This window comes from Callithrix jacchus, chromosome 1 (genome assembly GCF_049354715.1).
Source record: "Callithrix jacchus isolate 240 chromosome 1, calJac240_pri, whole genome shotgun sequence".
Lineage (NCBI taxonomy): Eukaryota > Metazoa > Chordata > Mammalia > Primates > Cebidae > Callithrix > Callithrix jacchus.
This window is the reverse complement of record NC_133502.1, coordinates 209585471-209613369: the sequence shown is the minus strand read 5'-3', so window position 1 is coordinate 209613369 and position 27899 is coordinate 209585471. Positions and strand designations below refer to the sequence as shown.

General features: G+C 49.3%; 1 protein-coding gene across 2 annotated transcripts; it reads right to left on the bottom strand.

The window, feature by feature from the left end:
- Nucleotides 1-163: 163 nt before the first annotated feature.
- Nucleotides 164-27173, bottom strand: GTPBP1 (GTP binding protein 1). Of its 2 annotated transcripts, XM_035272946.3 has the most exons (12): nucleotides 26970-27173; nucleotides 23856-23967; nucleotides 16809-16989; nucleotides 15882-16230; nucleotides 11406-11529; nucleotides 8702-8816; nucleotides 6985-7129; nucleotides 6696-6878; nucleotides 5918-6053; nucleotides 5104-5282; nucleotides 3574-3774; nucleotides 164-2644 (listed from the first exon to the last, which is right to left on the bottom strand). In XM_035272946.3, the coding sequence occupies exons 1-12, from the start codon at nucleotides 27159-27161 to the stop codon at nucleotides 2552-2554; spliced, it is 2010 nt and encodes a 669-aa protein (XP_035128837.1). In that variant the 5' UTR covers nucleotides 27162-27173; the 3' UTR covers nucleotides 164-2551. The 2 variants fall into 2 exon arrangements, with proteins under 2 accessions (XP_035128837.1, XP_035128843.1); XM_035272952.3 differs by lacking the exon at nucleotides 23856-23967.
- Nucleotides 27174-27899: the final 726 nt, after the last annotated feature.

The window sequence follows — 27899 nt, the reverse complement described above, 5'->3', positions numbered from 1 at the left end:
CATACTCATCTGACCTCCTCTGTGCCAGGGAGTCTGATGAGCCGAAACAGTCCTGACTGTGGAGTTAGGGATCTGGCCATCCCCATCCCACCATCACAGGCGTTACTCCTGGGAAAGACGCCACAAATGCCTGTTGCACACACACAAGGGTCAGGCCTTGCCATTCCAGGTGATTGGATTAAGAATTTTATTCTGCATTCACTACAAAAGGGCTGGTGTTTTGTTCCAAGTGTTTAGCTGGAAGGGCTGTAGGGACCCCGTTAAACACAGTAAAGCATGGTTCCAGTCAGCCTCCTGCTGGCAGGTGTGGGCCTGGCAAGTACCCAGATCCAACCCCACCCTCCTGAGTGTCTGTGGCCAGAGGCCAAGGTGGTCACCAGAGCTCCTGAATGCCAAGAATGGTTCTGGCAACTACTGCTGTTTGTAGGAGCAAAGAGTTCAAATAAAATGAGGTTCTGCCATGGCTAAGTCCTGTGGAAACCCAGACCCCAAAGGCCCCTGCCATGCCAGTGGGCTCAATGCCAGAGGCCCCTGTAAGCAGAGCTGGGACAGAGAACAGGAGGGAAGCAGCCAAGAGACAGAAGACCGGGCTGGGCCAGCAGACACACAGGAGCAGCTGCCTGGGAAAAGCCAGGGGGCAAGGCTGGCACGGGAATGAACAGCTGCTGGTGACATTTCTGAGCGTCAGTTTCCTTAACCAGAAAAACAACAAACATCGACTCAGATGGCTGCAGGGAATGTCAACACTAGTGCGTGAGACCCCTGACAGTCCTAGCTGCAGCTCTCCCTTCGAGCCTGCCCAGGGCACGGAGATGGCAGGGTGGGTAACAGCATGCAGACCACTCACTAAGGGAGCCCTTCCTGAGTGCAGGACACCCCAGGGTCTCACACAACCTTGATGTACTGCTTTGCCTCAGATGAGGAAACAGGTTCAGAGAAGGTTGCTAAATTTGTCCCGTGTCACCAGCTGGTCAGGCAGCCTGAACACGGAAGCCACACCTGCCTGACCAGGGAAGCTGGCCTCCTCACAGCACTGCCCTGCTCCCAGCTGTTGCCAGGGGCCCCAGGGCAGGCAGATCAACTGTGTTCCCATGGCAGCACCTCCACCTGGAGGGCTGGGCAGGGAACACCACAATGTCAACTTGGAACAAGCTTTTATTTGGAATGCTGGTCTGATCAGTCCATAGCCATGGGTAGGTGGTAACTAGAAACAGCTGGAAGGAGGGGAGGACAGGGGACCAGCAGTCTGCAAGCAGGAGGAAAGGGTTGGGGACAGGAGGAGGCAAGGCTGAGGAAGGACCCAGCCAGCTGGGTGTCTGCCGCAGCTAGAGAAGGAACCACCCCCACCCACCAACGTACCCTACACCTGTGGCTCCAGTGCAGAAATCAGTCCAGGGAGGTTCAGGCCCATGCCACCATCTCTGGCCTGCACAACCCCACACCAAGCAGGTGTTCTTCCAGAGGGCTACTTGCCCTCCCCACACTCCAGTTGGGACTTTCAAACGTGGAGCTCAGGCCTTCACTACTGTGCTCCTGTAGCAGCCATAGGGGTGACATGGTAGCAAAGAAGGGGTTCTAGTCTCAGCCTAGCTCAGGGAAACATCTCTCCACCCCTCCAACAGGAGGCGCTGGAAAACAGGATCCTGAGCAGACCCAGACCCTGCCATCTGATAACCAGTGCCTGAGGCCCAACAAGAAGTGGGGTGAGGGGAGGCTCCAGGCCTGGCAGATCAGGAAAAGCTGAGGGCAGCCAGGGCCAACCCAGGCAAGTGTAGGATTGTCTCCAAGGGGAAACCCACCAGCTATCTTTGTGTCGGTGGCAAGGGTCAGGGTCAGAGTCTGGGGTGGGGAAGAGTCCTACAATCTTATCGCCACTCCCCTCCACACGTCTACAGGTTACAACCAGAGAACTTTTGGCATGACCTGTTTGGAGGTTTAAAAGGAAAAAGGAGGAGACAGAGAAAAGGGGAAGCCACTACCTTCTGTTAAAATGCCCAAGTCCTAGACTGGGGGTTCCTGCTCCGGCAGCAGCAGACACCAGAAGCCCCCAGCCCAGTCTGCTCCACAAAGGGGCCCCTGAATGCCCAGAGCAGCAGCAAGATAGGGAGGGCGGGTCCTTCTGCTCCCAACATCCCCTGACGGCCCTGAGGATTCTCTAAGAGACATACAGGTGGGCAGCCATGGAGAAGAAAGGAGAGGCTGAAAGGACCCTGGGGGTGGCACTCCACCACACACACACACAGAGAGAGAGACAGAGAGAACAGAGAGAGACAGAGACATATAATAAACAGAATAAAAACTAAGGGCCCAGATGTACAAAAAATGTGCGAGGAAGAAGGTGGGGAGGAGAGTGGGAGATGGTCAGTCCTCCAGAAGTCTGGCTGCCTTCCTCAGCTTATAAATTACAAACCCCCTGGAAAATGGGGGTGGGGGCAATGCAGAGACTCTGGCTGTGGCCTGGGTGGCGGTCATAGCTGCTCTGCCCATCTGGTGGAGCGGTGGCCAGAGTGTGAAGACCCCCTTGGGTGATGGGGGTGGGCCAAGGGAAGGTTCAGCAGCCGCTGGCAGGAGTCACACAGGCCCCCTGGGACTTCACCTTGTGGCGCTGGCCCCCTCGTCGCCGGCCTCCACTGCTGGGTTTTGGCTGAAAGAAAGAAAGGAGCTTGAGAAGCACTGGCCTATCAAGAGCAGGGCCAGAGAGCAGAGGGGCTGGTGAGCGGGGAGAGGGGGATAGAAGATGCATGAGCAGGCAGTGTGGTCCTCACCCCAGCCTGACCAGGGATTTACTGGGTCACTCTGCATGCAGCATTTCCCCTCTGTTTCTAAAATTGAGCCAGTGGCTGCCCTGCCTTCCTTAAAGGGCTGGTGGGACACATGTGATAAGACTGTGAGAGGCGGCCATTCAGAGAAGCACAAAGCAGAGCAGGAGAGAGAGGAAGCGAATTAACCAGAGGAAAACCCAATGGGAGACAGACAGCAGAATGGACAGACCCAGGATAGCCTCCTTTTCCAAAGGAGACAGATGGAGAAAAATGCTGGGGAGGGTGCAAGGGGGCACCAGGCCTTCATCACTCCAGTAGAGAATGCCTGCGGGAAAGAGCTGGCAGGAGAGGCCGAGTAAGAGCCGCACCGGCACATCCCAAGGCCACCTCCCCTTCAGGATGTGTGCACATCAGAGAGGGGACAGAGGAGGACCCTGTAAGGCAGTGTCTCTCAAACCTGTTGGACTGCAGGGCATACATATATCACTTGGACACTCACACAAGCAATACTTGCAATACTTACTATGAAAGGGAAGCTTCGACATTGTTCTGTTCTATTTTATTTCATTAAAACTAAATGCTAGTTAGGGCCAATTAAGTTGGTTCCAGAGGGCTATATTCCCTGGTTTGGAAAGCACTATCTTATAGCTTTACAGACAAATGTCTCACACTTAGGGGCACTTAAGTGACAAAGCTGTTGAGGAGACCCTCCAGCCAGGCTTGAGGCTTGCCTACCTGTCACCCTTACCAAATCAGAGTAAAAGCCACAGCCCACACCACTGTGCCAAAACCTCGAGGGGCCCGCGCTCACCTGAGGCTGGAGATTGCTGGACGAAGCTGGTTGCCCAGCCCCTAGAGAGGAGGCTTCATCTCCAGGTGGGGGTGCTCCTACTGCTGGCCCGCCAGATGGGCCCCCCTCATCTCGTTTCATCAGGGGGCCCTTTTTCGTCGACTGCATTTTAATCTGCTGGGGCTTGGAGTTCATCGGGGAATTGTTGGTGGTCTGGAGGAGCTGTGGGAGCCATGGAGGAGGACGAGGCTAGAGCTGCAGAGCAGTGCCATTGGCTTGGCTACCCCTCACCCCCAACCCCCTTCTCCCAGGGACTCTCATTCCTTGCCCTTGCCACTTCAGGACAAGGCGGAGGGCAGGAAGGCCATGACATGCCATGAAGAGACATTCTCATCCCCACTCAGCAGCCCAGGATTGCTATGGCCCTGGGCTGACGCCTCACTTCCTGCCTCTGCCCTGCCCAGAAAGGCTCCTATTATCAGCTACAGGTGTTGTTCCTGCAGAGAAATCTGTAAACTTCACTCGCACCTCCCGCTCAGTCCAGCCCCTCAAGTCCAGAGCCTGCCCAGAGCCTGGCAAGTGAAGCTCTGAGCTCTCATCATTGCTAAGCTGGTGGAGACTCCTCAGAGCATGAGCTGCAGCTCCAGCCCCAGGACCCTGCTGCTGCCCCCGTGACAAGAGTCTAGGGCAAGTGTTAAGTCCAGACCTCCCAGAGACCAAGTGAATGTCTTATCAGCTGGAAACATTTGGAGTTTGACTATTCAGAAATCTTAAAAGCTGCCAGCCAGAAGTAACTGCCTTGAAATCTTCCCTTGTGGCACAACTTCTATCTCATACAAAGCAAGAAAGAAGCCCAGCAAGTCCCAGAGTACATTACAGTGTTTGCTGCAGCCTTAGCCAAACTCAGCCAGTCCCAGGGGCATGCAGGCCTTCAGGGACATCTGTACCCCCAGGTCAACCATCGATGGGGGCCTTTTCTGGAGGCAAGGCCAGCCAAAGACTGATTCCAAGATCTCAGACAGGCTGGGGCCAGTACCTCCTTTGTATGGAGCAGGGGTCAAACCCCTCTATCAAATGCCTCTCCCCAAGACCAAGAGCAAGGTCTGCAGAGGGCAAAAGGTAGGTCCTGGGACACACAAACAGCTTAAGCCCCAAGAGAACAGGTCCATAACCCCCTGCCTCATCCAGCACTCACTCCAACCAGACCTCTGCTCTGAGAGGAGACCTCAGACATGGCCCCAGTGAGGCCAGAGGAACCCATGCCAGCACCATGGAGGCTGAGCCTGGCAGGGCCCAGACATTCTGTCACCATTTTCTATGGAGGAAGGCCATACCCCAACCCTACTTCTCCTCTCCATGGTCACCACCACTGCCCAGGACAGGAGGCCACGGGATACCTCTAAAGGAGTAGAGAGATGACACCGAGGCCACACCTCAGTGGGTCCAAATCTCCCAGGGTAGTGACTAACCTCTGCCCTGTGCTCAGGGTCACAGAACAGCAGTGGCCCCTGGTGCTTCCTGGAGGCAAGGCAAGGTTTGCCCTGGCCATACCTTGGTGATGGTGCCGACGGCCTTGGTGCGGCCTTCCCGGAACACCAGACGCTGGTCTATGTGCAGGTACTCAGGGGTCTTTATGAAGCGGAAGTGTACAGTGGCCTTGTCCCCAGTACGCAGACAGTCCTTGTCCATGCTCAGAATGGTGGCTGTCTGCCTGATGCTCCCACAGTGCACTGTCAAGGGAGCCAGAGGTCAGAACAGGCTGGAGCCACCTGGTGGCTTCCAGACAAGGGGAGGCAGTGAGTGAAAGCATGAAATATGCTTGAGCTGTGGAAGGGTGGAGGCTTATCTCTGGGGCTACAGACCCCTGTGAAGCCTGCTCTTGGCTCTGATCCTGCTTTACCATCTCCTACCTTTTCCTCCAGCTAATGCCCACCTGTCATCCCCACCCCCAGGCCCTGTGCAGACAAGGGTCCTAGTTCCTGGGATTACAGCATACTCCGCACATGTGCCTCCTCGCTGGACTGCAGGTTTCTGTGGGGAAGGGTCCTTGTCCATCTACCTCATCTTTGTTCCTAGCATCTTAGCAACACCGCTGGGCACACAGCAGTGTTCAGCAGACACTAGCAGAAGGAATGCATGTGAGGTCCTTGAGGAAAGGTCTGGGTCTCCGAGCCCAGCCCTCGCTGTTTGTGGGAGTGAATCAACAGTGTGGCTCATGGGTAGAACAGAAGGAACAGTATCACTAAATAGGAAGGAGACCCACCACACAGCTGCAGCTGGAACTGGGGGGCTTGGGTTGCTGGAGCACCTTCTGACGGGAGCTAGCACCAGGGCCTCCTGGGCTGGCAGGGCCTTAGACACCTACCCATGGCCTGGTAGCGCGGGCTAATTGTGGTGGGGTGGTGGAGGACGAGAATCTCGGCCTCAAACTCCCAGGAGGCTTGGGGATTCAAACGTGGGGAAACCATCACCATGCCCTTCCGGATGGACGAGCGCTTGATCTGAAAGAAAGAGGGAACCCCAGCCCTCAGGGACAATGATGCCTTCTGGTTTCACCCCTGGTCTCAGGGACCAAGAGTCTTTCTAGGGGTAGGGACCACCCCATCTCAGCCTGGTTTCCTCACCACTGGACCACAGGCCTTCTAGGGTGTACAGCATAAGCAGCCTGAGTGCTCCATGGGAAGACTCAACACTATTACTCGGAGCCAGGAAGGCTTCATGCGGGAATCAGCATTTCAGCTGCTGGGCCATGAAGGATGAATGAAGAGGCAAAGGCAGGCAAGCATTCAGGGGGAAGGAACAGGTGAGCATGACCTGACCAACAGCTCTACATAGAAGGATCCTTGCACAGCAGGGATACTCCCATCTGACCTTAAGACTGAGCTCAGGGCACCCTGCTCAGGCACCAGAGGGAGAAACAGAGCTTAGGAGGCAGGCAGTCCTCACTCTAGCACTTCCAAGCTGTGTGTCTTGGGCAAGTCCCTGGGCTCTGAGCCTCAGTTTTTTTCATCTATAAAAATGAGGCCAGTAACCTCTTGACCTTGCAGAGCAGCCAGGAGGACAGGAGTGGGTGAGTGTGGCATCTGGCCCAGAGCCTAGCATAATGGAGTCTGAGGGGAGTTTTCAGTATCATCGATACTCACCTTCTTCAGAGCAAAGGATGCTGTCTGGCCACCCCGCACCTCCTTGACAGGCATGCGCTTGCGATGGATGGATTTGACAGCAATGGACAGGAAGTTACCCAAGGGGTCTGGGCCCAGCAGCAGCGTGTCATTCAGCTTGATCAGACCTCTCAGTGTTGTCCCCGACACTACTGTCCCCACACCCTGCCAAGGAGAAGACCCTGACCTCATAAGTCCATCCCGAGCACAGACCCACCCCCTGATGCACTGTAGGATGTGTCCACCCAGCCACCTGCCCAGAGCCACTCACCGGGACAGAGTAAGTGTCATCGATCTGAAACTCAGCAGGCTCCTCCTCCCTGTAGCTGGTGCGGGGGGAGAGGAGGTTGAGGAACATCTTCAGCAGATCTAGGTTCTCGCCTGTAACATTGGAGATCTGGAATATCGGGCACATCCTAAGCAGAGGGAGAAGAGGAAGGAAGAAAGTAGAGAGGAGCTCAGGAGGCCAGCTCCTCCCCTGATACAGGGCGGGGACAGCAAGAGGGCTCCAGGAACAGATGCCGTTATTCGTGACCCTACCTCTCCCTCACCTGCCTCCGAGGGCTTGACCTCTCTGCCCTGATGTAGCAAACTCCTGGCCAACGCTGCTATGAGGCCTTCTTCTCTCTCAGTTCTGTCTCTGACACCTGTCCTCTCCTCCCTGTCCTCCACCACTGCCCTAGTTTGGAACCTCATGACTGCTGCTTCCTCAAGCACACTCATGCTTGCTTAAAACCCTTAAGTGCCTGTCCACTGCAGGGAAGACACCTGAATCCCTCTCCCAACAAACAGCCTTTTGCTTCCGCTTACAGGCATCTCTGCAGATTCACTTCTTGCAAATTCCTACATTCTAGCCACACTAGAGAACTTTCCCTTCTCCTAAAACCTTGGTACTTTTCTGCCCTTGTGGATTTGCTCACACTGACCTTCCTTCCTAAATTCTTTCCCTTCTACCGAAATACCAAGCCCTCTCACCCTTCTGAGCTCATCTCAAATACCATTTCTTCCATAAATCCCTTCCTGGATGGACACTCTCAACTCCTCTGAGTTCCTGGAGAGCTTTTGTTCTGTTACACGTGACTGCATCTGGTTTTTCATCAGAGTCCTGTAAACAGTCTCTATCGCTCCTATTTAGGGTGAATGAATTAAAATCCTTGAGATTAGGAGTTAGACATTCCCCACAGCTCCTAGAAGAGTGCACAGAATAGGTACTCAACAATATGAACAAGCTCAAATGGGGCTGTCTGAAACATGCTCCCTCTTCTGGCCAACTGATGGTACTGATGATCACATCAGAGCAGAGGCACAGGCAAACCCAAAGCCAGGCTGCTCTGGGCCCAGCACTATAGACCAAGCTCTGGGCGAAGAGGCAGAGTTCATAGAGTTCACCATTATCAAGAGAATATCTCTAATCAAGGAAGTGAACACCGTGAGGACAAGGGGTGTGTTCAATTCAACTCTGAATCGTCAACATCTAGATGAAGAGACAGGCAGAACAAACATCCGATAAATGTTTATGGAATAAAAGAATACATTAATGAGTAAATGCCAAACCTGATCTAAGATTAGTGAGCTTTTGAGGAACAACAGTATAAAAACCTGAGTTACAAAAATGGCTGTGTATCTGCCATCCATCAGCCAGGCACAGCGCTAAGTGCTCTGCATACTTCATTTCCAACATTCATGGGAGCCCTACAGGGAAGGGAATGTTCTTCCCAATTCACAGATAAGGACACTAAAGTCTCAGCCAGGAACGCCAGCACCTCACAATCTGGGTTACATGATATTGCCCCTGGGCAACAATGCATGGGAGACCCTGTGCTAAGATTAGAACCTTCTATTTCCTCCAATCTCTGAATAGGAAGAGGTGTTCTGATGTGCTGTTTTCATGAGACCTCATGCCCAACCTGACAGCCATTCCAGGCCCATCACTCACTATGGTCCTGCCTGCAGGGGTGCCTGCCTGGTGTGCGCTCCCCACTCATTACCTTTCGGAGCTGAAGTTGGAGGCTGTGACAATCACATCATCCTTGCTCTGCACCAGCACAGGGATCTTCCGGCAGCCTGGTGACTTCAGCAGGCGCTGTAACAGCTTCAGGGTTTCTTAAAAGGTGAAATGGAAGAGAATTAGGGGGACACAGCCTTCTCTTTGGCCAGGCTTCCAAGGCAAGATGGGTCCACTCATTACTGATGCAAGCAGAAGACAGACAGACGGACCAGTGTTAAATGCCACAATGCCTGGAGAAGCAAAAAGGAGGATCAAAACTTTGGGTGTGCTAGAGTAAGAAAACCACAGATGGGGCCTTCTTTTCTAGGGTTCTGCATCTGAAACCTAGCAGATTTCTCTTATGTCTAGATGACCTGCCTCCTGTAGGCATGTGACCTGAGGGTCCCCAAGAAAAACAATGCAGTTAACACTTCAGTTCTCAGAATGCACTACTTTCTGGAAAAAAGTCTCATCTAACAAAAAGGATCTCTTAGACATTTAGGAGTCTACAGAGACCCTTATTTTGAGGCCTCCCAAAGGGATACTTTTCTACAATCTTTAGCAGTGAGGGAGAAAGGCACAAAGGCCTAGTCCTGCAACCCTGTGTCAAAGCTCTGGTGGTAACAGGTCATTAGGCCCTCTGACCAAACTTCCCCATATATATCCAGCTTAGCTGGTAGAGCCCAACTCCTTCTGCCTGGCATCACCTGAAAAGAGGTGCCAGATTCAGGATCTCAGGAACTCCGCACTTGGAATCAGAAGGAACAAAGAAGAGGATAATTCTAGGCTGTGCTCAGACCAAGAACTAAATAGGGGAAGAAGTAGCAAAAGATTCTGGGCTGATGGAAATTCAGGCCAAGATCTAAATACAAGACAAAGAAAAGCCATTTTACCCGGGGCGCCCCTGTGTATTGAAGATAGCAGCTGCTGTGGGAAAGTTGCTGAGCCTCAGTTGCCCGACCTGTGAGTGCCATTCCTTGGGGCATTTCTGCCATGGCAGCCCTCAGGCCTGCTGCTTCTGGGAGAACAAGCTTGACAATTACAGTCTGGTTCTGGTCAAGCAAAATTTGTTAGCACCAGGTCCTCATGTCATGCACCTGCTGTCACCCAGCATGTGCCCTATTTCAAGTGTACAGCCACTGTCAATGGAGAGTTCAAAGACCTAAGCCTTGATGATTTTAAGGGGAAATATTTGGTGCTTTTCTTCTATCCTTTGGATTTCACTTTTGTGTGTCCTACAGAAATTTTTTTTTTTTTGAGATGGAATCTTGCTCTGTTGCCAGGCTGGAGTGCAGTAGCCTGATCTCAACTCACTGCAACCTCTGCCTCCTGGTTTCAAGCAATTCTCCTGCCTCAGCCTCCCAAGTAGCTGGAACTACAGGTATGGGCCACCATGTCCAGCTCAGAAATTGTTGCTTTCAGTGACAAAACTAAGGAATTTCATGATGTGAACTGTAAAGTTATTGCCATCTCAGTGGATTCCCACTTTAGCCATCTTGCCTGGATATATACACCAAGAAAGAATGGTGGTTTGGGTCACATGAACATTGCACTCTTGTCAGATTTAACTAAGCAAGTTTCCCGAGCCTACAGTGTGCTGTTAGAAGGTCTTGGTCTTGCACTAAGAGGTCTCCTCATAAATGACCCCAATGGAGTCATCAGGCACTTGAGTGTCAATGTGTCTCAGTGGGCTGAAGCGTGGAAGAAACCCTCTGCTGGGTGAAGGCATTCCAGTATGTAGAAACCCATGGAGAAATCTGCCCCGCAAACTGGACATGGGATTCTCCTACAATCAAGCCAAATCCAGCTGCTTCCAAAGAAGGTAAATCAGTAGATCACCCATGTGTATCTGCACCTTCTCACCCCAGAGAAGAACCACAGTAGAAACCTGCTTTTATCATTTTAAAGATGATAATTTATAGAAGACAAGGAACCAATTATGCCTGTATTCATAACTATTATTCTAAATGTTTCGTTTCTGTAATATTGGCTAAGGCCTTTTAAACATGGTTAGTTGCTAGTATAAGGAATCCCTTATTGGTAACATCTTGGTGCCTGGCTAGCTAGCTAGTTTCTACAGAATATAACTGCCTCTGTAGAAGGCAATTCTTAGATCATGTCTTCAATGGAAACACTCTCCTGTCTTAGCCTTACTTACGTCTACAACAAAGTAGAGAACACACACTGAAAGCTTCTGATCAAGGGTCCTGAAATGTTCATCTTGAATGTCTTTGCATTAAACTGAATTTTCTTTTAAGCTAACAAAGATCACAGTTTTCAGCTGTTATCAGCAGTCTAATTTAACTCCTGCAATAAATGTTTATGTGACTGAAGCAAATGTGAATATTATTTTAGAAAGTGGCAGAGTGACTGAACTGATCATGCATGATCCCTCATCCCTGATATTTATAGTATATGTAGTCATTTTTCTTATTTTATTCATTAGCTAACTTTGTCTATATATATTTCTAGATATTGATTAATGTAATAGGTTATAAAGGATATTTATTGGATCCAGGGATTGCATTTTGAAATTATTGTAATTATTTTCTTTGCTGAAGTGTTCAATGTCAAACGTATGATAAAAATAGACGTATTGTAAAATTAAAGAGAAATAATAAAAATTGTTTTAAAAGGAAAGAAGTTTAGTAGGGACCTCTGCCTCCCAATCGGAGGAGCTGCTGCTAGCTGGAGGCCTCACTTACCTTGCAAGATGTTGGCAGGACACATGTCAATCTTGGTGACTACCACAAAGACAGGTACATTGAGAGCCAGTGCCAAGCCTAGGTGTTCTTTGGTCATCCCCACGATGCCAGCATTGCTGCCCACCTGCCCCAACACAGAAAGAAACTGTCAGGATGAGAGAGAAAGAGATTGCTGCTGGGTGGACACAAGGGCTCAAAGACAGATGTGGATGCAAGCTGGGGTGGTCAAAAATCACTTTAACCCCTGACTCAATGATGTGGGCTGTCAAAATCAGAGGAGAATAGCAAAAAATAAAAAAGATAAACCGAGTCAAGGAAAACAACTGTCTTGAGCCATCAAAGTGAATCCAGGACAGGAGTGGTGGCTCCTGCCTGTAATCCCAGCACTTTGGGAGGCCAAGGCAGGCGGATCACTTGAGGCCAAGAGTTTGAGACCATGCTGGGCCACCTGGTAAGACCCTGTCTCTATGAAAAAACACAAAAATTAGCTGGGTGTGGTAGCATGCAATGTAGTCACAGCTACTTGGGAGGCTGAGGTGGGAGGATCACTTGAGCCTGGGAGGCTGAGGCTGCAGTGAGCCATGATCGAGATACTGTACTCCAGCCTGAGAGACAGAGTGAGACGCTGTCTCAAAGAACAGCAACAATAACAACAAAAAGTGGATTCAACTTAACATCCCTTGCCCTCAGTTTCCCCATCTGTAAAATGAGGAGATAACAATATCCGCTTTGTTAGATAGCAATATCTAACAAAATCAGAGGGTCACCTGATTTTTAAATGTCATAACACATATGAAGGGTCCAGCACACAACCATCATGAACTAGGTGTTTAAGCAATTGCCCTTGTTATTACTGTTACTATCTTTCCAGTAACAATAAATGTTTCCAAATATCACCATAAAGACTGGTTACATAAATCAGGGCCCACGTACAAAATGTGCTGTACAAAAGAAAGAAGAAATTCTTATCTACTGATATGGACTAATCTCTAAGATATGTTTTTAAGGAGGGGTAAAAAAAGCAAGGTATATATAGAATGCTATCATAAAAAGAGGTGAGCGGTTAGCTGGGCATGGTGGCTCACACCTGTAATTCCAGCACTTTGGGAGGCCAAGGCGGGTGGATCACCTGAGGTCAGGAGTTCAAGACCAGCTTGGCCAACATGGTTAAACCCATTCTCTACTAAAAATACAAAAAAAAAAATTAGCTGTGGAAAATAAAAGGTGGGGGGGATAAGTGGTAATTAATTAATGCCTTAAAAAAAAGCAGCTGAAAGATATGCAGGAAACATCTGAAATAACATAAATGCAGAATAGATATTGGAGGATATTAGGTAACTATTAATCATTTTCTTGATTGTAAAAACAGTAAGATACCAGCCTAACTTTTATGCTGAGGTGTTTGAGGGTGAAAGGTCACAATGTTTATATTGTGACTTTGTCTGGGGTGAAGACATTTCCACTATTTTCAAGTGATTCAGCAAAAAAAAAAAAAGCCCCAAACTAAACATATATACATGGCTGGGCACGGTGGCTCATACCTGTAATCCCAGCACCTTGTGAGGTGCCAAGGTAGGAGGATTACTTCAAGCCAAGAGTTTTGAGACCAGCCTGGGGAACATAGCAAGATCTCATCTCTAAAAAAAAAAAATAGTATTAGCCAGGCATGGCTGTGCATACCTGTAGTCCTAGGTACTAGGGAGGCTGAGATGGGAGGATCCCTTGAGCTGAGGAGTTTGAGGTTACAGTGAACTATAATCCCACCACTGTACTGTAGCCTGGGTCACAGAGTGAGGCTCTGTCTCTTTAAAAAAAATTAAATAGGTTTTCATAATCACCTTCTTTGAGAAAAAACAAAAATTAAATAGGGCTGGACGCAGTGGCTCACGCCTATAATCCCAGCACTCTGGGAGGCCAAAGTGAGCAGATTGCTAGAGGTCAGGAGTTTGAGACCAGTCTGGCCAACATGGTGAAAATTAAAAATACTAAAAATTAGCTGGGTGTGGTGGCACACCTGTAATCCAGCTACTCAGGTGGCTAAGGCAGGAGAATCCCTTGAACCTGAGAGGCGGAAGCTGAAGTGAGCCAAGATCACACAACTGCACTCTGGCCTGGGCAACAGAGCAAGACTCCATCTCAAAAAAAATTAATAAAAAACACATATATACATATGTACCCATCATATATACATATAAATATTGCAAATTTTGGGGTGTTTTTTTTTGAGACGAAGTCTCACTCTGTCACCCAGGCTGGAGTGCGCAGTGGCGTGATCTCAGCTCACGGCAACCTCTGCCTCCCAGGTTCGAGCAATTCTTTGCCTCAGCCTCCTGAGCAGCTGGGATTACAGGTGCCCACCACCACACTCAACTAATTTTTTTGTACTTTTAGTACAGACAGGGTTTCACCATTTTGGCCATGCTGGTCTTGAACTCCTGACCTAGTGATCCACCCAACTCAGTCTCCCAAAGTGCTGGGATTACAGGCGTGAGCCACTGTGTCTGGTGACAAAATGTTAAAGATTGCTGAATCTAAGTGGCGAGTTTATAATATTCATTATACTATTCTTTTACCTTTTCTGAATGTTTAAAATTGGAGGGAGAAAATATACACACATTTGCTGGTCTGAGTACAAAATATCTCTGGCAGGTACACAAGAAACTAGAAATACTGGTTGCCTCTGGGAGGAAACTGGACAGAGGCAGAAGGGAGACTTTTCACTATTTTGTACCATACTAAACCTGAAGAAAATTAAAAAGAAAAACTGCTGTGATGTGTTTACACAGTGCTCTATCCACTCCAGTGTGTCCTGGAGATGCCCACTGGGTCGCCACAGCTCCCAGGTGAGTCACCCTGGCTGGTACTTCCCTCTCCCTCCACCAGGACACCTCCACAGTCTTCCCCCTAAGGCTTTCCATGCCCTTCAGCCACCTTTCCAATCCAATGCAGACTCACTTTTGCTCTTCCCAACCTGGAGAAGAGAGTGCACTATGGCTCTGTTTCTGTATATCTTAAATATTTTTTCCTAGAAATTGAATGCCATGGAACTATAATAAAATACTTCATTGTTTTCTACAGAAATGTTAATATTTGGATCACAAGTCAGATAATACATATGTAATATTTTGTCTGGGGTGAAGACATTTTCATTAATTGGTCTTACTCACTGTAGCTCAGCTGGAAAAATGCTTATTCCCAACCAGTTTCTATACCCTTCTTAATATTAACCCAGCAACTCCCCCAAATATGCCCTCTGGATCGTCCACTGAGTTCTCTTCCTGGTGAGCAGCTTTCCTCAGCCCAGTCAAGAAGCTGGTCATGGCCATTTGCAACATTCAAGGAGATGGGAAATGAAGGCATGGTGAGGTCCCAAGAGCCTTAGGCAGAGAGCCTATAAGTGTTCACATGGTATGCTCTGCCTCCCTTTACTGCTCCAGTTTGGGGAGAATTTGCTTGAGAACCTGTGTTTGTGGAGCAACTTGATCAAGTCTGCTATGAACAGATGCTCATGTTTACTACATTTATTAATACAGGCAGCTGAAGGAATCGAGAAATGGGGAAAGTTTTGGGAAGGGCTTGCCAAGGGAACACTCGAGGCACGTGTGTCTCTGACTCTCTCCCTTCCTGCCCTCCCTCTTCCTTCCTCCTGCTGTGAAAGCTGCGGAGATGTGCACAGTTACAGGCCTTGCGGCTCCCCTCAGCACTCCCATGTCTGTCCAGGGAGGAAGATCAATGGGTCACAAAGGCAAGTTTAGCAATGGGATCCAACACAGAGCCCTCTGCTCTCTTTTTTTCTCAGTTAATCTATTAGATGAGATGCTGGAAAAATGTTTTGTTTGTTTTTAATGTTCCTAGCAGGAATAGCTGCTTAAAAGTTTAACCACACTTGATCCTAAGCTTTCTGGGAGCCTCTGGACAGCCTTGTTCATTGCTGTATCATCAGACCTCACATGGTACCTGACACAAAGGATCCTCTCAAGGGCTGTGCACTGGCTGATCTGCCTCCCACGGTCTAGGAGAGGCCACCTCTCAGGGCCTCTTGACTGTGGCCTGTACCTCCTTATGGCTCTCTTCCCCATTTCTTCCCCAGGTCCGCCCCCATCTGAAGGTACTACCTACCTAGTGTCACCTCCTCAAAGTAGCCCAATCCTCTGCAAAAAACATTTCTGAAGGTAGCAAGCCCCAGAAGAAACCCTTCTCCATGCCTCTGCAAAAAATAAGACAGGTCTTCAAGGGTACCTGGTTTTTACCAAAAAGATCCCTTCCCTAGTCTCACGTAAGGGAGAGATCAAGGTTCACACCTTGAGACAGACCATTACTCAGAGGACTGGGCACCCCCGCAAAACTTGCCAGCCTCACCCAGTATCAAAGCCCCAAACCAACAGGCCTCAGTCTCAGAACAGTTTCAGACTTGCACATAACCAGACCCATGCAGTCCTGCTGAAGCCTCCCCTCCAAGGGGCGCCTCCCACTCACCATGAGCATGCAGAAGTCAGGCAGATGGCCTGTCATGCCGAAGACAGTGGTTTTCAGGTACTTCTCATGACCAGCCAAGTCGATGAAGGTAATGACCTTAGTGGACTTCTCACAAATCTTAGTCCACTCCAGGCTGCCACCGTGGCTGTCAGGCTTGTTCACTACATTGCCTTCGCTGTCAAAGCCCAGAATGTCGTTGCCCACACTGCTGGTGCGACCAGATTCAATTTCATGTTTGTGGCGGAAGAGTTTCTGGCGGGCAAAGCCTCGGCCATTGTCCAGCTCCCCATGTGTCAGGACCCCCAGGAGGGTGCTTTTGCCGGCATCCACATTGCCCACCACTGCTACCCTGTGTGTACATGAACCCATACATCTGTGTGAGAGTTAGTGCGTGAATGAAGCAGAGCAGCCACTCACAACCCCAGTAACTGGATCTGCAAGCCTGGGCTTGCCCCTGAGCCCCTCCGGCTCACAGCTCCTCCTCAAGCAGGAGCAGCACAGTGGGAAGGTTCCTGGAGCTGCTGCTGTGAGTCATGAGAAGGGCCCGGACTCCCAAAGTGGCTATCTCCCTTAACTCCCACTAGCTGCCAGGTGCTGCTAGGAAGAGCCACAAGGCTACCAGAGGCACAAAAGTCTCTTCTCTATGACCCTGGTTTCCAGGCTCACAGGCTGAAGCGAAAACAAACACACCCACAGAGAATGGCCACAGAATGCACAGCTGGCCTCTCTTCATGCTCTTCCCAAAAGGAATTCTCTAGAGACAGGGAAGTAAAGAATTAGAGAAAGGAGCCACCACCTCCCCAGACACCCAGACACTCTTTCCACACCTCAAGAGGGGAAAGGATGGAGCAGACATGCTGAGTGCCACAGGCTTAGTCACCACCCTCCGTGAAGAGTGGACCCCACACCGTCCTGAGGCCTCCTCACCTGACCTCCAGGAAGTCATTGTCTCCGACTCGTTTCCGGACCAGGTAATCACGCACGCGGCCCCCAGCTTCTTGCCGTTCCCGCAGGAGGATGACATCGGCCTCTATCTGTTCCGCCATGCTCTTCACTGTGGCGTAGGAGGCTTCCATGTCAGCTTCACTCAGCCCGTACTCTGTCCCATCTGGTGACAAGAGCCCAGACATCAGCAGGAGAGGGAGTCCTGACCAACCAGCCTGCCAGAAACCCCACCGAACAAAGGCTACTACCTCCTGACCCCAGCACTGCAGAGGAACAGGGGTGCTCTCCACCTGAGTGAAAACCTGGGAACACATCAAGTTAAAACTTGACAGTGCCACAGACCTCATCGAGCAGAGCATTTGCTAATTCATTCAATAACAGTCACTGAGGCTCTCCCAGGTTTTATGCCAACCCTCATGCTGGGTACAAGGACTACAGGTGCCCCTAGCAAGCTCACAGCCCAGCAGGGGAGATATAGAGGAGATTAATTAATTGCAATACAGTTCGAGTGCTGCACTCTAGGACTCTGCGAAGAGATTGGAAAGCACCGCCTGGGGAAGCTGAGGGCAGTTCTGCAGAGGGCTGATGCCAAGCTAGGTCAACAAGTGCTGGGCCTGCAGAAGAACAAGGAAGGACATCCTGGCCAGAGAAACAAAAGCATAGCGTAGCAGATCATGGCACGTTCAGGGACCAAGAAGCAGCTCAGCATGTTGGGGAGCAGAATGGGTGACATGGAGTGGCAGGAGACCACATGAGAGGTGGAAGTGGCACAACAGATGGACAGCAGCTACACGCCTTCTGCACCAGGCAGTAAGATGCCCAGGGGCTGAGGCAGGGGAGTAACATGACCAGATGGCTGTGGATTAGAAGGATCTCCTGGGTAGCGGTACTGAGTGTCCACCAGCAAGGGGAAGTCCAGTTAGGAAGTCATTCTAATAATGCAGGCAAGAAATAATGACAACAGAAAGATGGAGAAAATGGGGAAGGAATTCAGAAACATTTTAGAAATAAGATTTTTAACCGAGGCAGCTCAGCTGACGTGTCCAGCAAGCAGCTGGAGAAACAAGTTTGAGCTCAGGACAAGGAAGGGAACCAGACAGAGGCAGGACCAACCGACCAGTTATTGAGCTCCTACTATATGACAACCCATCAGCTGCTTTCCATGAGGTGTCGGATTTAATTTCCACAATCACTCCCTCAGCCTTTCCCAGCTATCCTGTCTCCCAGAGTGCCCCTGCTCCTTCCCTTGGCTGGCTAACCTCTTCAGTAAGTGTGACTCTCTTCCCCCGAAAGGCCTTGCAGCACGAAGTACTCTCCTTGTCTGTTCTCTTCCTCCCACTCCAAACAAACTCCTAAACTAAGGAAAACCACCCCCCTTCCCTTGCCCTTGTTTATCTGCAAAGCTACCATCTCCTGTTTTTCCTTTCACCACCAAACATCTCAAGAGTCATCAACACACGTTGACAGTACTACCCTACCACCTACTCACTCAAAATCTGCCCACTAAGGAAGAAACCACAGTTGTCACATGCCACTAGTGCCCTTTTTTTTTTTTTTTTTTTTTTTTTTTGAGATGGAGTCTCACTCTATCACCCAGGCTGGAGCGCAGCTACAAACTCTCAGCTCACTGCAACCTCCGCCTCCCAAGTTCTAGCGATTCTCCTGCCTCAGCCTCCCGAGTAGCTGGGATTACAGGTGCCTGCCACCATGCCTGGCTAAGTTTTGTATTTTTAGTAGAGATAGGGTTTCACCATATTGGCCAAACTAGTCTCGAATTCTGGACTTCAAGTGATCCGCCCACCTCAGCCTCCCAAAGTGCCAGGATTACAGGCCTAAGCCTCCGCGGCCTTCTAACCTCTCTATCCAATGCCCTCTTCTTGACTCCTCCAGCTTTCAATACTGCTGGCCACTATGCCTTTCCTTCTTGAAGCACTTCCCTCCTACCCCGATCGCCCATCACCTGACCTTTCTGATATGCCTCCCCACCCCTGTGCACCGCTCCTGTCTCCTGAATGCTAGTCTTTTCCAGTCGTGTGTCAGTGACCCTCTTCTGTTTCCGCCAAACTTTCCCCTTGGCTGTCTTGTCCTATGGCTTCAGCTGTCATTTTGAAAACTATAAAAACACTTATTCCTAACACCATCCTATGCTAGAACTCCAGACTGAAGTTCCAACTGCCTGGATGATAACTCCTAGAAGTCTGATATCCAAGTTCAATTCCTCCCCCAACAACCCTCTTTTAAACAACAGCACAAACACTAACAATGTTAATAAAGCATTTTGGTTCTTGCTGTAATCTTATGAGGTAGGCGTTACTCTTCCCTTTTAATTTAACAGTGGGGTAAAAAGAACCCAAAGAGGTCTCAGAGCTGAGAGGGGCCATGAGTTCAGGTCTTCAGATTCCAAATCTAGAGCCTTTTCCTGCAGCGCAAGGGTTCCTCTTACTGCCTGACCAGTTCCTTCTTTATTTCTGACAATGACAATACCATCTCTCTAGCTACCAGTCTCATCAGTCCAGTCTTGCTGATTCTAGCATTTTACCTTGCCTTCTTCCCCGAGGCCTGTCCTTTTCGCCATTCCCCAGCCACCAGCCTGGTTCAGGCTCTTATTCTACCTGAATCACAATAGACTCTTCACTTTGGTCTTTGCAAATTCAGTCTGTATTCCCTCCAACCATCCCCTTCAGCTCCAATGCTGTCACTTCCAAGTCAAAGCCTCTGAAAGGCTCCCCAGGCCCGGCTGCTTAATAACCTCCCCATTTGTGCCATACTCCCTCCTTACTCTCCCCTTGCAAGCTCTGTCCTGGTGCCAGTGGCCCCATCACACACACAGCACTCCCCTTCCTTCTGCTGGGGTTTTCTGCAGGGTCCTAGCTCTACACCTTTGCTCGTGGATTTCCTATCCTAAAAACCCAACAGTGCACCTCCTCCTGGTAAAATCCTACTCATTCTGCCCACAAACGTTTGTGTCTCCCTTACATTTGCCACGTACTGCCTTGTGCAAGCAACAGTGTTTTGGATACAGGTCCTCTCCTCCCCCAACAATACAAAAGCGTCTTGAAAACAGAGCCCACATCGCAACAATTCCCTGATGCCTCACAAGCAGTGCCTTTCCTATATCAAGTCCTCAAATGTTTGTAAAGTATAAAACAAATGAACAAAGAGGAGTTTCTAAATGCATGGCCAAGCAAGCTGTGAAAGCCTTTCAGGTTAGAGAGGTGCTTGCTGGAAGTGGTCCTGAGAAGGCTGGCTAACCCTGCCATGCTTGCCAGGCTCCCAATTCTATTCACCCTCCCCTGCTTCTGTTCTTTCAGGTCCTGCTCCACACCAAGGGCATCACCAACATCACCTTGTCTATCAGGGCTCTCGTCACATTACCCGTCTCCAGCATGCATCACATTCCTCACTCTGTAGAAGTGGAGACAAAGGTGGAGGAGAAAAGCTGCAGAGGTCCAATTACTAAAGGCCACATACTCAGCCATGCCAGACCCTAATCAGATTTCCATCCTGCTAGCTCATTTACCTTTCCTATATGGATTCTCCTGTTCTACAGGCTGCAAAGGCTTCCTAGACTTTTAGAATAAAAGTCTAACCTCTTTGACATGGCATTCATTCAGAATCTGACTCCTGCCTTCCTCTGTCTAGCCTCTCCTACCACTGAGGACTTCACACTCTCCATTCATCCTACTGGATTACTTCTGGTCCACATATACTCCTGTCTCCAGTGCCTCCACGCCTCATATGTATGGTTTCCTCTGACTATTCACTATTTTCTCCATTTACCTGAAAACTCCTACTCATCCTTTAGAATCAATTAAAGGGGCAGCTGCTCTTCACAGCCCTTCCTGACTCTTCCACAGAGACTTAGTACTCCTCAGCCGGGCACAGTGGCTCACATCTGTAAATCCTAGCACTTTGGGGGGTCAAGGTGTCAGATCACCTGAGGTCAAGAGTTTGAGACCAGCCTGGCCAACATGGAGAAACCCTGTCTCTACTAAAAATACAAAATTTAGCTGGGAGTGCTGGCGGGTACCTATATTCCCAGCTACTCAGGAGGCTGAGGCGGGAGAATCACTTGCACCTGGGAGGCGGAGGTTGCAGTGAGCCAAGATTGCACCACTGCACTCCAGCCTGGACAAGAGAGAAACTCCATTACAAAAAAAAATAAAAATAAAGAATAATTTAAAAACACTTAATACTCCTCCTATGTCCCCCAAACTATAAATTTATTTTTTGTTTTTCTTTTGAGACAGCATCTCACTCGGTCATCATCTCAGCACACTGCAACCTCCACCTCCCGGGTTCAAATGATTCTCGTGCCTTAGCCTCCTGAGTAGCTGGGATCACAGGAGTGGACCACCATGCCCAGCTAATTTTTTGCATTTTTAGTAGAGATGGGGTTTTACTATGTTGGCCAGGCTGGTCTCAAACTCCTGGCCTCAAGTGATTCACCCACCTTGGCCTCTCAAAGTGCTAGGATTATAGGTATGAGCCTTCTTTTTGAAAGAAATCTCACGAAAAATCAACTACAACCTGGGACCCTTAAATAAATTACTACTGCAACTACTAATACTAGCTAACGCTGATCTTACTATTCACCATGATTTCCTTTAATTCTCATTTAATCTTCGCTACCAGACCATGGGTGAGATTCTATTATTATCCCCATTTTAAGACAAGGAAAAGAGTCAGCAGGCAAATCCAGGCCTGCCAGGCTCCAGATTCTATACACTAGGCCAGACTGCCCCTTTTAAAACATTGGTTATAATTTTTATATGTCTCATTTATCTATACAAAATTTCTCTGAGGTAGGATGGGGAAGGTGTCATTATTCCCATTTTACAAAGGAAGGACGTGGTAAATAGAGATGAAGCAGCAAGGAAATCAGTGATGAAACCGACTCCTGGGGCCCTGCATCTGGGTTAGTCTTCTGTTTTATGTTCAACTTGTTTAACTCGTTATAATCTCTATCTGTAAAGAATTCCAGCAGAAGGGAGTCACTATGAATCTAACAGCATCCAGCTGGTGGATTCAAGGATAATGCTTGGGTGTATAGATGTGTTAATGAATACCTGACATCTTACGCTTTGCCATGGGTGGGTTAATTAATTGTGAGTTGTCAAGGCATAGTAAAATTCAGAGTCCACGTAAAAGGATGAGGGGAAAGGGGAGTCTTAAGAATCTGGGTCTTCAAAGAACAGACTCAACATTTGTCAAAATTGACCTATATGTGGTTCCTGAAATTCTACAATCAGTAAGTGATCTTTGAGGGGTTCATCTTATTACAGCAGACCACATGTGCACCTGACATCAAAGCTTTCAAAACACTACCAATGATCTCCTAGTCAACAAATGGAATGCTTCCTCTGAACCTGGTACTCGTGACACCTCTGCAGCACTTGATAATGCTAATCAACTCTCTCCCTTTCCTTATAGGCAACTTCTTAGTTTGCCTATCTCTCTGGCCATGCCTTCCTTTAGGTGGTGAGACCCACAACTAGGGAGGTAGCAGCAAGGACGGGAAGGAAAGAACAGATATGAAAGACATTTCAAAGGAAGGCACAGCTGCATCTGGAGAGCTAATCCTTCTTCCTTATGTCACTCTTACAACATTTCCAAATACTGTTTTCCACGGAGGTTATTTGGGCATACGCCATATTTCCTCCTTGGGGCAGGGACCTGATTTTAAGTTTCCAAAAGTTCTGCAACAGTGGCAAGCCTTAGAAGATACTTAATACATATGTGTCAAATAGTTTAAGAATGATTTTGAGATTTCTTCACTCTTCAACTCAAACTACAAAGAATTATTACCTGGCTTTACAAAGCCTACATTCAGCAAAGAAAAGGGTTTCTTTAATGATGCACCCAGGCCCACCTGGGCTCCCTGCAAAGATGACAGAGACAAGTGCTGGTATGGGCTGAATTCATAATTGTTAACAACCCCAGCTGTCATTTCAGCAAAGATAATACCATAATGAAGATGAAGGTAAGTAGGTCTCGTGTGGAAGTTGTCAACTAGGAGAAACCAGGGGAAAAAAATCATAATATACTCTGGAATTGTTGTGGGGGCTGCCTTCCTCTAAAATAGTAGGTTCCATTACAAGGAATAGGCAGCTCGGAGAACAATAACCAGTCCCTTTCAGGATGGTTACAAGCCTACATGTCTGACAGGATTGAGAGAGGAGAGAAGACCTCGGTTGTCACAGCTATCCAGACTAAATGGTCAGTATCATCTGGGGCAAGGAGCCTGACTGAAGAGAGGAATTCTGGGCGTCTCTTCTTTGCTGACACCAAGAAGAATCATGGAGGTCCTCTGCTGAGCAGAAAATAAGTAGCAATGGGCTCTGTAAACAGGGCTTGGAAGAGAAGACCTCTGGCTGCCCAGGAATAAGCTTAATTCTAGAACTAACTATGATTACCTTAGACAAGAAATTCCTTTGCTTTGTGCTTCATTTCCCCTTATGCAAATGGAAAGTACTGGAGATAAAATGGAAGCATCTGTAAAACTGCTTGGAAAGTGAATCTTTCAAGTCAAGCATATTAGGACGACTAAGGGGAGAACCAACATTCGCTTTGTACTTTTACGTCCTCCAAACAGTTCTGCAGACACTAAAGAATCACTGCAACTGAGACACATAAGCAGAAAAGTTCAAAAAGAGGGGAAAATGTACTCTAAATAATTTTTTTTTTGAGATGGAGTTTCGCTCTTGTTGCCCAGGCTAGAGTGCAATGGCATGATCTCAGCTCACTGCAACCTCTGCCTCCTGGGTTCAAGTGATTCTCCTGCCTCAGCCTCCCGAATGGCTGGGATTACAGGCGGCCACCACCACGCCCAGCTAATTTTTTGTATTTTTGGTAGAGACGAGGTTTCACCATGTTGACCAGGCTGGTCTCAAACTCCTGACCTCAGGTGATCTGTCTGGGCCTCCCAAAGTGCTGGGATTACAGGTGTGAGCTACCACGCCTGACCTTGAGCCACCACGCCCGGCCCAATAATTTTTTAAAATAAAGCGAAAGGAAAACTATGCTCACCTGATCCCTGCCCAATGACATATATGGTCTCTCCGCATCCCTCGTCCATCCTCTCCCACATCTGCCGAAGTAGGCTGTCATACTGCTCTGATGTAGGGCTCACTAGAACCAGCTAGAAAAGAAACCAACAGCCTTAGGACCACACTTGCTAGAAGAGCACCACAGCCAGAGCTGATCAATATACCCTAACTAAAGATCCTGACTGAACCCCACAGCACCCTAATCTAAAAAAGCTGCACAGCCCCTTCATGCCCTCTCTGCTTCTCCTGAAGTAGTCTTTGAGCCTCAGGCCTCATATAATCCATAAGATATCCTAAAATGTGTATGTCTGAGCCATAACCCATGGTAAGGAGGGCACAAGCAGCCTGCCTCCCAGGAGGGGCAGGACCCAAGTGACTGAGAATCTGGCACTATGGATAGAAAGAACAGTTCTTTCCACTACATGCCAAAGTCTTCTACCTGCAGTTGGCATCTGGAAGCCCACAGGACAGAGATCTCATATGCCTCCATGCCCTCTACCCACAGGCCAGTGGCTCCCAGGATAACAAAAGAATTCTGTTCTATCTTGCCTTAGCTATATTGATTATTTGGGAATGAAAACTGCCTGCAAGACTCATCTTCATCAACAAAATACCATCACCATTACCACTACAATGAGTATTAGCACCATCAATTTGCAAATGTCTGTCAACAGCATTAAAGTATCAACCACTTATTTGGGGAAGCCATTTGGTAATAGGTATGTCAGACCCCATTCTCTAACCACTCCTGTCTGACCTTGGACAAAGAACTTAACCCCTGTGAGTCTCAGTTTTTCAATCTACAAAACAGAGCTAATACTACCTGCATCCTAAGGCCACTGTAAAGAGCAAATGTAATAACATGTAAAAGCATCAAGTCCACAGCTCAGTAAATGTGAAGCTACAAGGTTTTCTTTGCCCAATAATTCCCAGAAAAACCTTGGTGCATGAAGCTAGCCACCACTATTCACTAAGGGTTTCTGCCTTTGGACGCTCTCAGAGTCTTAGGTCTCCACATTTATTATTGTAAAAAAGATTTAGCTTCTAATCTTTTCCTCTAGAATCAGTCTATTCAACTCAACCTCTCTCTCCCTCCGCATCATCACTTTTTCCCTTTGATATCATCAATATTTAGATACAGTTTTTTAATTGTGAGGAGGACCGCCCCAGCTATGTGATGGAATAACATGGCGAGGAATATTTCAGTTTGGTTTGTTTTTTGAGTCTCACTCGGTGAGACTCACCCAGGCTGGAGTGCAGTGGCACGATCTTGGCTCACTGCAACCTCCGCCTCCAGGGATCAAGTGATTCTCCCACCTCAGCCTCCCAAGTAGCTGGGACTACAGGCACGTGCCACGATGCCTGGCTAGTTTTTGTATTTTTAGTAGAGATGAGGGTTTCACGATGTTGGCCAGGCTAGTCTCAAACTCCTGACCTCAGGTGATCCACCCACCTCAGCCTCCCAAAGTGCTGGGGTTACAGGCATGAGCCAGCACACCTGGCCACATCTAGGAATGTTAAATGAGCTGCTCAAGAAATGAAGGAACTACCCTCTTTGCAATTCTGCCCTGCAGTTTCAACTACGTTTCTTCAGCACCTGGACCATGTGTTGACATCCAGTTTGTGTGCTTTTCAGTCAGGTGCATAATCTTGTAACTTCCCAAGTTGACTCATCAGAGCCTGTAATTGAAACCTAGATGCTTCCTGGGTCTTTTACACGGTCCCGGCCATCCCTCTCTCTAAGCTCAGCCATCCTCATTATGGCATTACAGGTACAAGACAGGACCAACTCTGACAGGCTAGCTGGCTTCCATGCGCTCACCTGAGACTAGAAGGGCAAAGAGCAGTTGAAAATAACTTGCTTAGGTTGCAGGGAAACTTCTTTCCAGTTTAGGACCAGGTTTCATGCAATTTTGCCACCATGAACTATAAAAAGTCACAAACACTTTCAAAGCTGGATAAAATGTCTATCATAACTATACTACAAAGGTCAGCGGTGGTGCTGGTATTCTACCTTTCATCCACTATTTAACCTGCACAGGAAATTAGGAACTATCTTGTTCGCTTCAAACATTTACTGAGTCTCTAGAATGCATCAGGCACTATTAGGTGTTTTCATACACATTTCTAATTTTTACAACCCATCTATATTTTCTTAAGATGAGGTGGTTGGAAAACTGAAAGGTTAAAAAACTGAAAGGAAACTCTGTGACCTTCCCAACGTCACAGAGCCCTTCCATGGCAGGGCAGGAAAGGGAACCCAGCCCTGCCTGACTCCCAAGTTGGCATTCTTTCCCTAAGGAACTTTAAGCACCTTGAAAACACCAGTCACAATGCCAAGCTGTTGGCAAGCCCTTAATTCTTGCCTACCTTCTCGACAGCTCAGAAGACATGGTTTAAAACGTCCTTCACTGCTCCATTCATACAAGACGATGAGCTTCCACTCCCAGAATAGCAAGACTATGGAGTCTGTCCATCTATCCATTTTGTTTTGGGTGGCCTCAAAAAGTAGATATTGCTCGGACATACTCCTCCCCATAAAACAGAAACAGAGCGACTACTTTCTGTTTCCTTTCCCGAGTCTGGGAAGAGACGCGACTGCCACCCTGCCCTGCCCTCCGACTACCCGTCTTCTCGAGCGTCTCAGCCCCCTGCCCGGGCCACCTCGCCCCTCAGCTGTCCCGTGCGGTCCAGAAAGACGACACTTTTGATCTCCAATCCCCTTAAATGGGGACCCGAGACAGGGGGAGGGGCCCTGAGCAGGGACAGGGACCGCGCGGAGCGCTGCCAGCGTCGGGCGCCCCCGTTCCACGTGGCAGAGCCGAGGGGTTGTGATCTCGGCGGGAGCAGGGAGGGCGGGAGGCTGGGTTGGCGACGCGAGGGAGCCAAGGTGGGTGCGGGGACCTTGGGGACGGCCCCTCCCGCCGCGAGCCCCGCAGGTCCCGGAGACCAGCAGGTGGGCAGGCTCGGCCCCTTCCCCCCATCCCGCGCTCCCCGCGGACAGGGTAGCCACTGGCCCCGCCGTCGCCTCGGAGACTGCTGGGCCCGCCGCCCGCTCCCCTCAGCGCCCGCCGCCGCCGCCGCCCGGGCCTACCTTGCTGGTGAGGTCCAGCTCCGGCTCGCCGTTGAGCGCCTCGCCGTCCTCGCTGCAGTCCGAGTCGAAGCCGCCGTGGAGTCGGGCGGCGGCCGCCGCAGCCCTGGCCGCCCCGGGGGAGCTGGGCTCAGGGGCGAACATACAGGCCGGGACCGGCGAGTCCATCGCGGAGCGACTGCGCTCCGCCGCCATCTTTAATAACTTAGGCTAATTCGTAGCCGGCTTCCCTCCTCCCCGGCTTATTTGACTAATCTATGCACCGGCCCCGCCCCGCCCCTCATCGGAATAATTTATGCAAAACTTCTCCAGCCGCGTACTGGGTGACACGTATCTCTAGCTAAGAAACAGTCGACCAGGCCTCTCAGCCACCAATCCCGGCAGTGCTTTCAAGTACCTAATGAATAATTAATGAGGCCCTAACCCCAACATCAAATGTCTTGAGACGTCAAGCGCCCCGCTCCCAGCTTGGGAGGGAGCAGTACCGAGTCCTCGCTACCCGCCTGAAGCCTTCCCGCCAACGGGAGCAGAGCAGAGCATGACTGACACAGGATTCATCCAATGAGAAGAGAAATACGAACGTTACTCGTCAACGCCCCTTCACTCCCTTGTTTCCAGAGGCGGTGCTAAGCCTGCAAATCTTACTGAAAAACAGTAGGCGCTGTGAGCCTTCCGATGAGGGACAGAGGCAGGACCCAATCGAATCATAGAACAGGTCCCGCGCCTGGACCGCTGCTCACGGAGATAGTAAACTGCAAAATGAGCCTCCCACTCGATTCAGTGACTGAGGCAGTAACTGGAACGCCGATGTCCAACGTGCTGGCATGCTCCAGGCAACTTTAATAGTAGAATCGATGCCGTACTATAGCAGCCAGAGTGAGGCAATAATTAAATGCTGACCTTAGGGAGAATTCTCCAGTCACTGTCTTTGCG

Excerpts from the sequence above, each read along its gene's own strand:
- GTPBP1 (XM_035272946.3), bottom strand. The coding sequence starts at position 27,161 with ATGGCGGCGGAGCGCAGTCGCTCCGCGATGGACTCGCCGGTCCCGGCC. Across the intron at positions 8,817-11,405 it reads TCCTGCCAACATCTTGCAAG|AAACCCTGAAGCTGTTACAG; the intron begins GTAAGTGAGGCC and ends TCACCTTTTAAG. Across the intron at positions 6,879-6,984 it reads ATGACACTTACTCTGTCCCG|GGTGTGGGGACAGTAGTGTC; the intron begins GTGAGTGGCTCT and ends TCTCCTTGGCAG.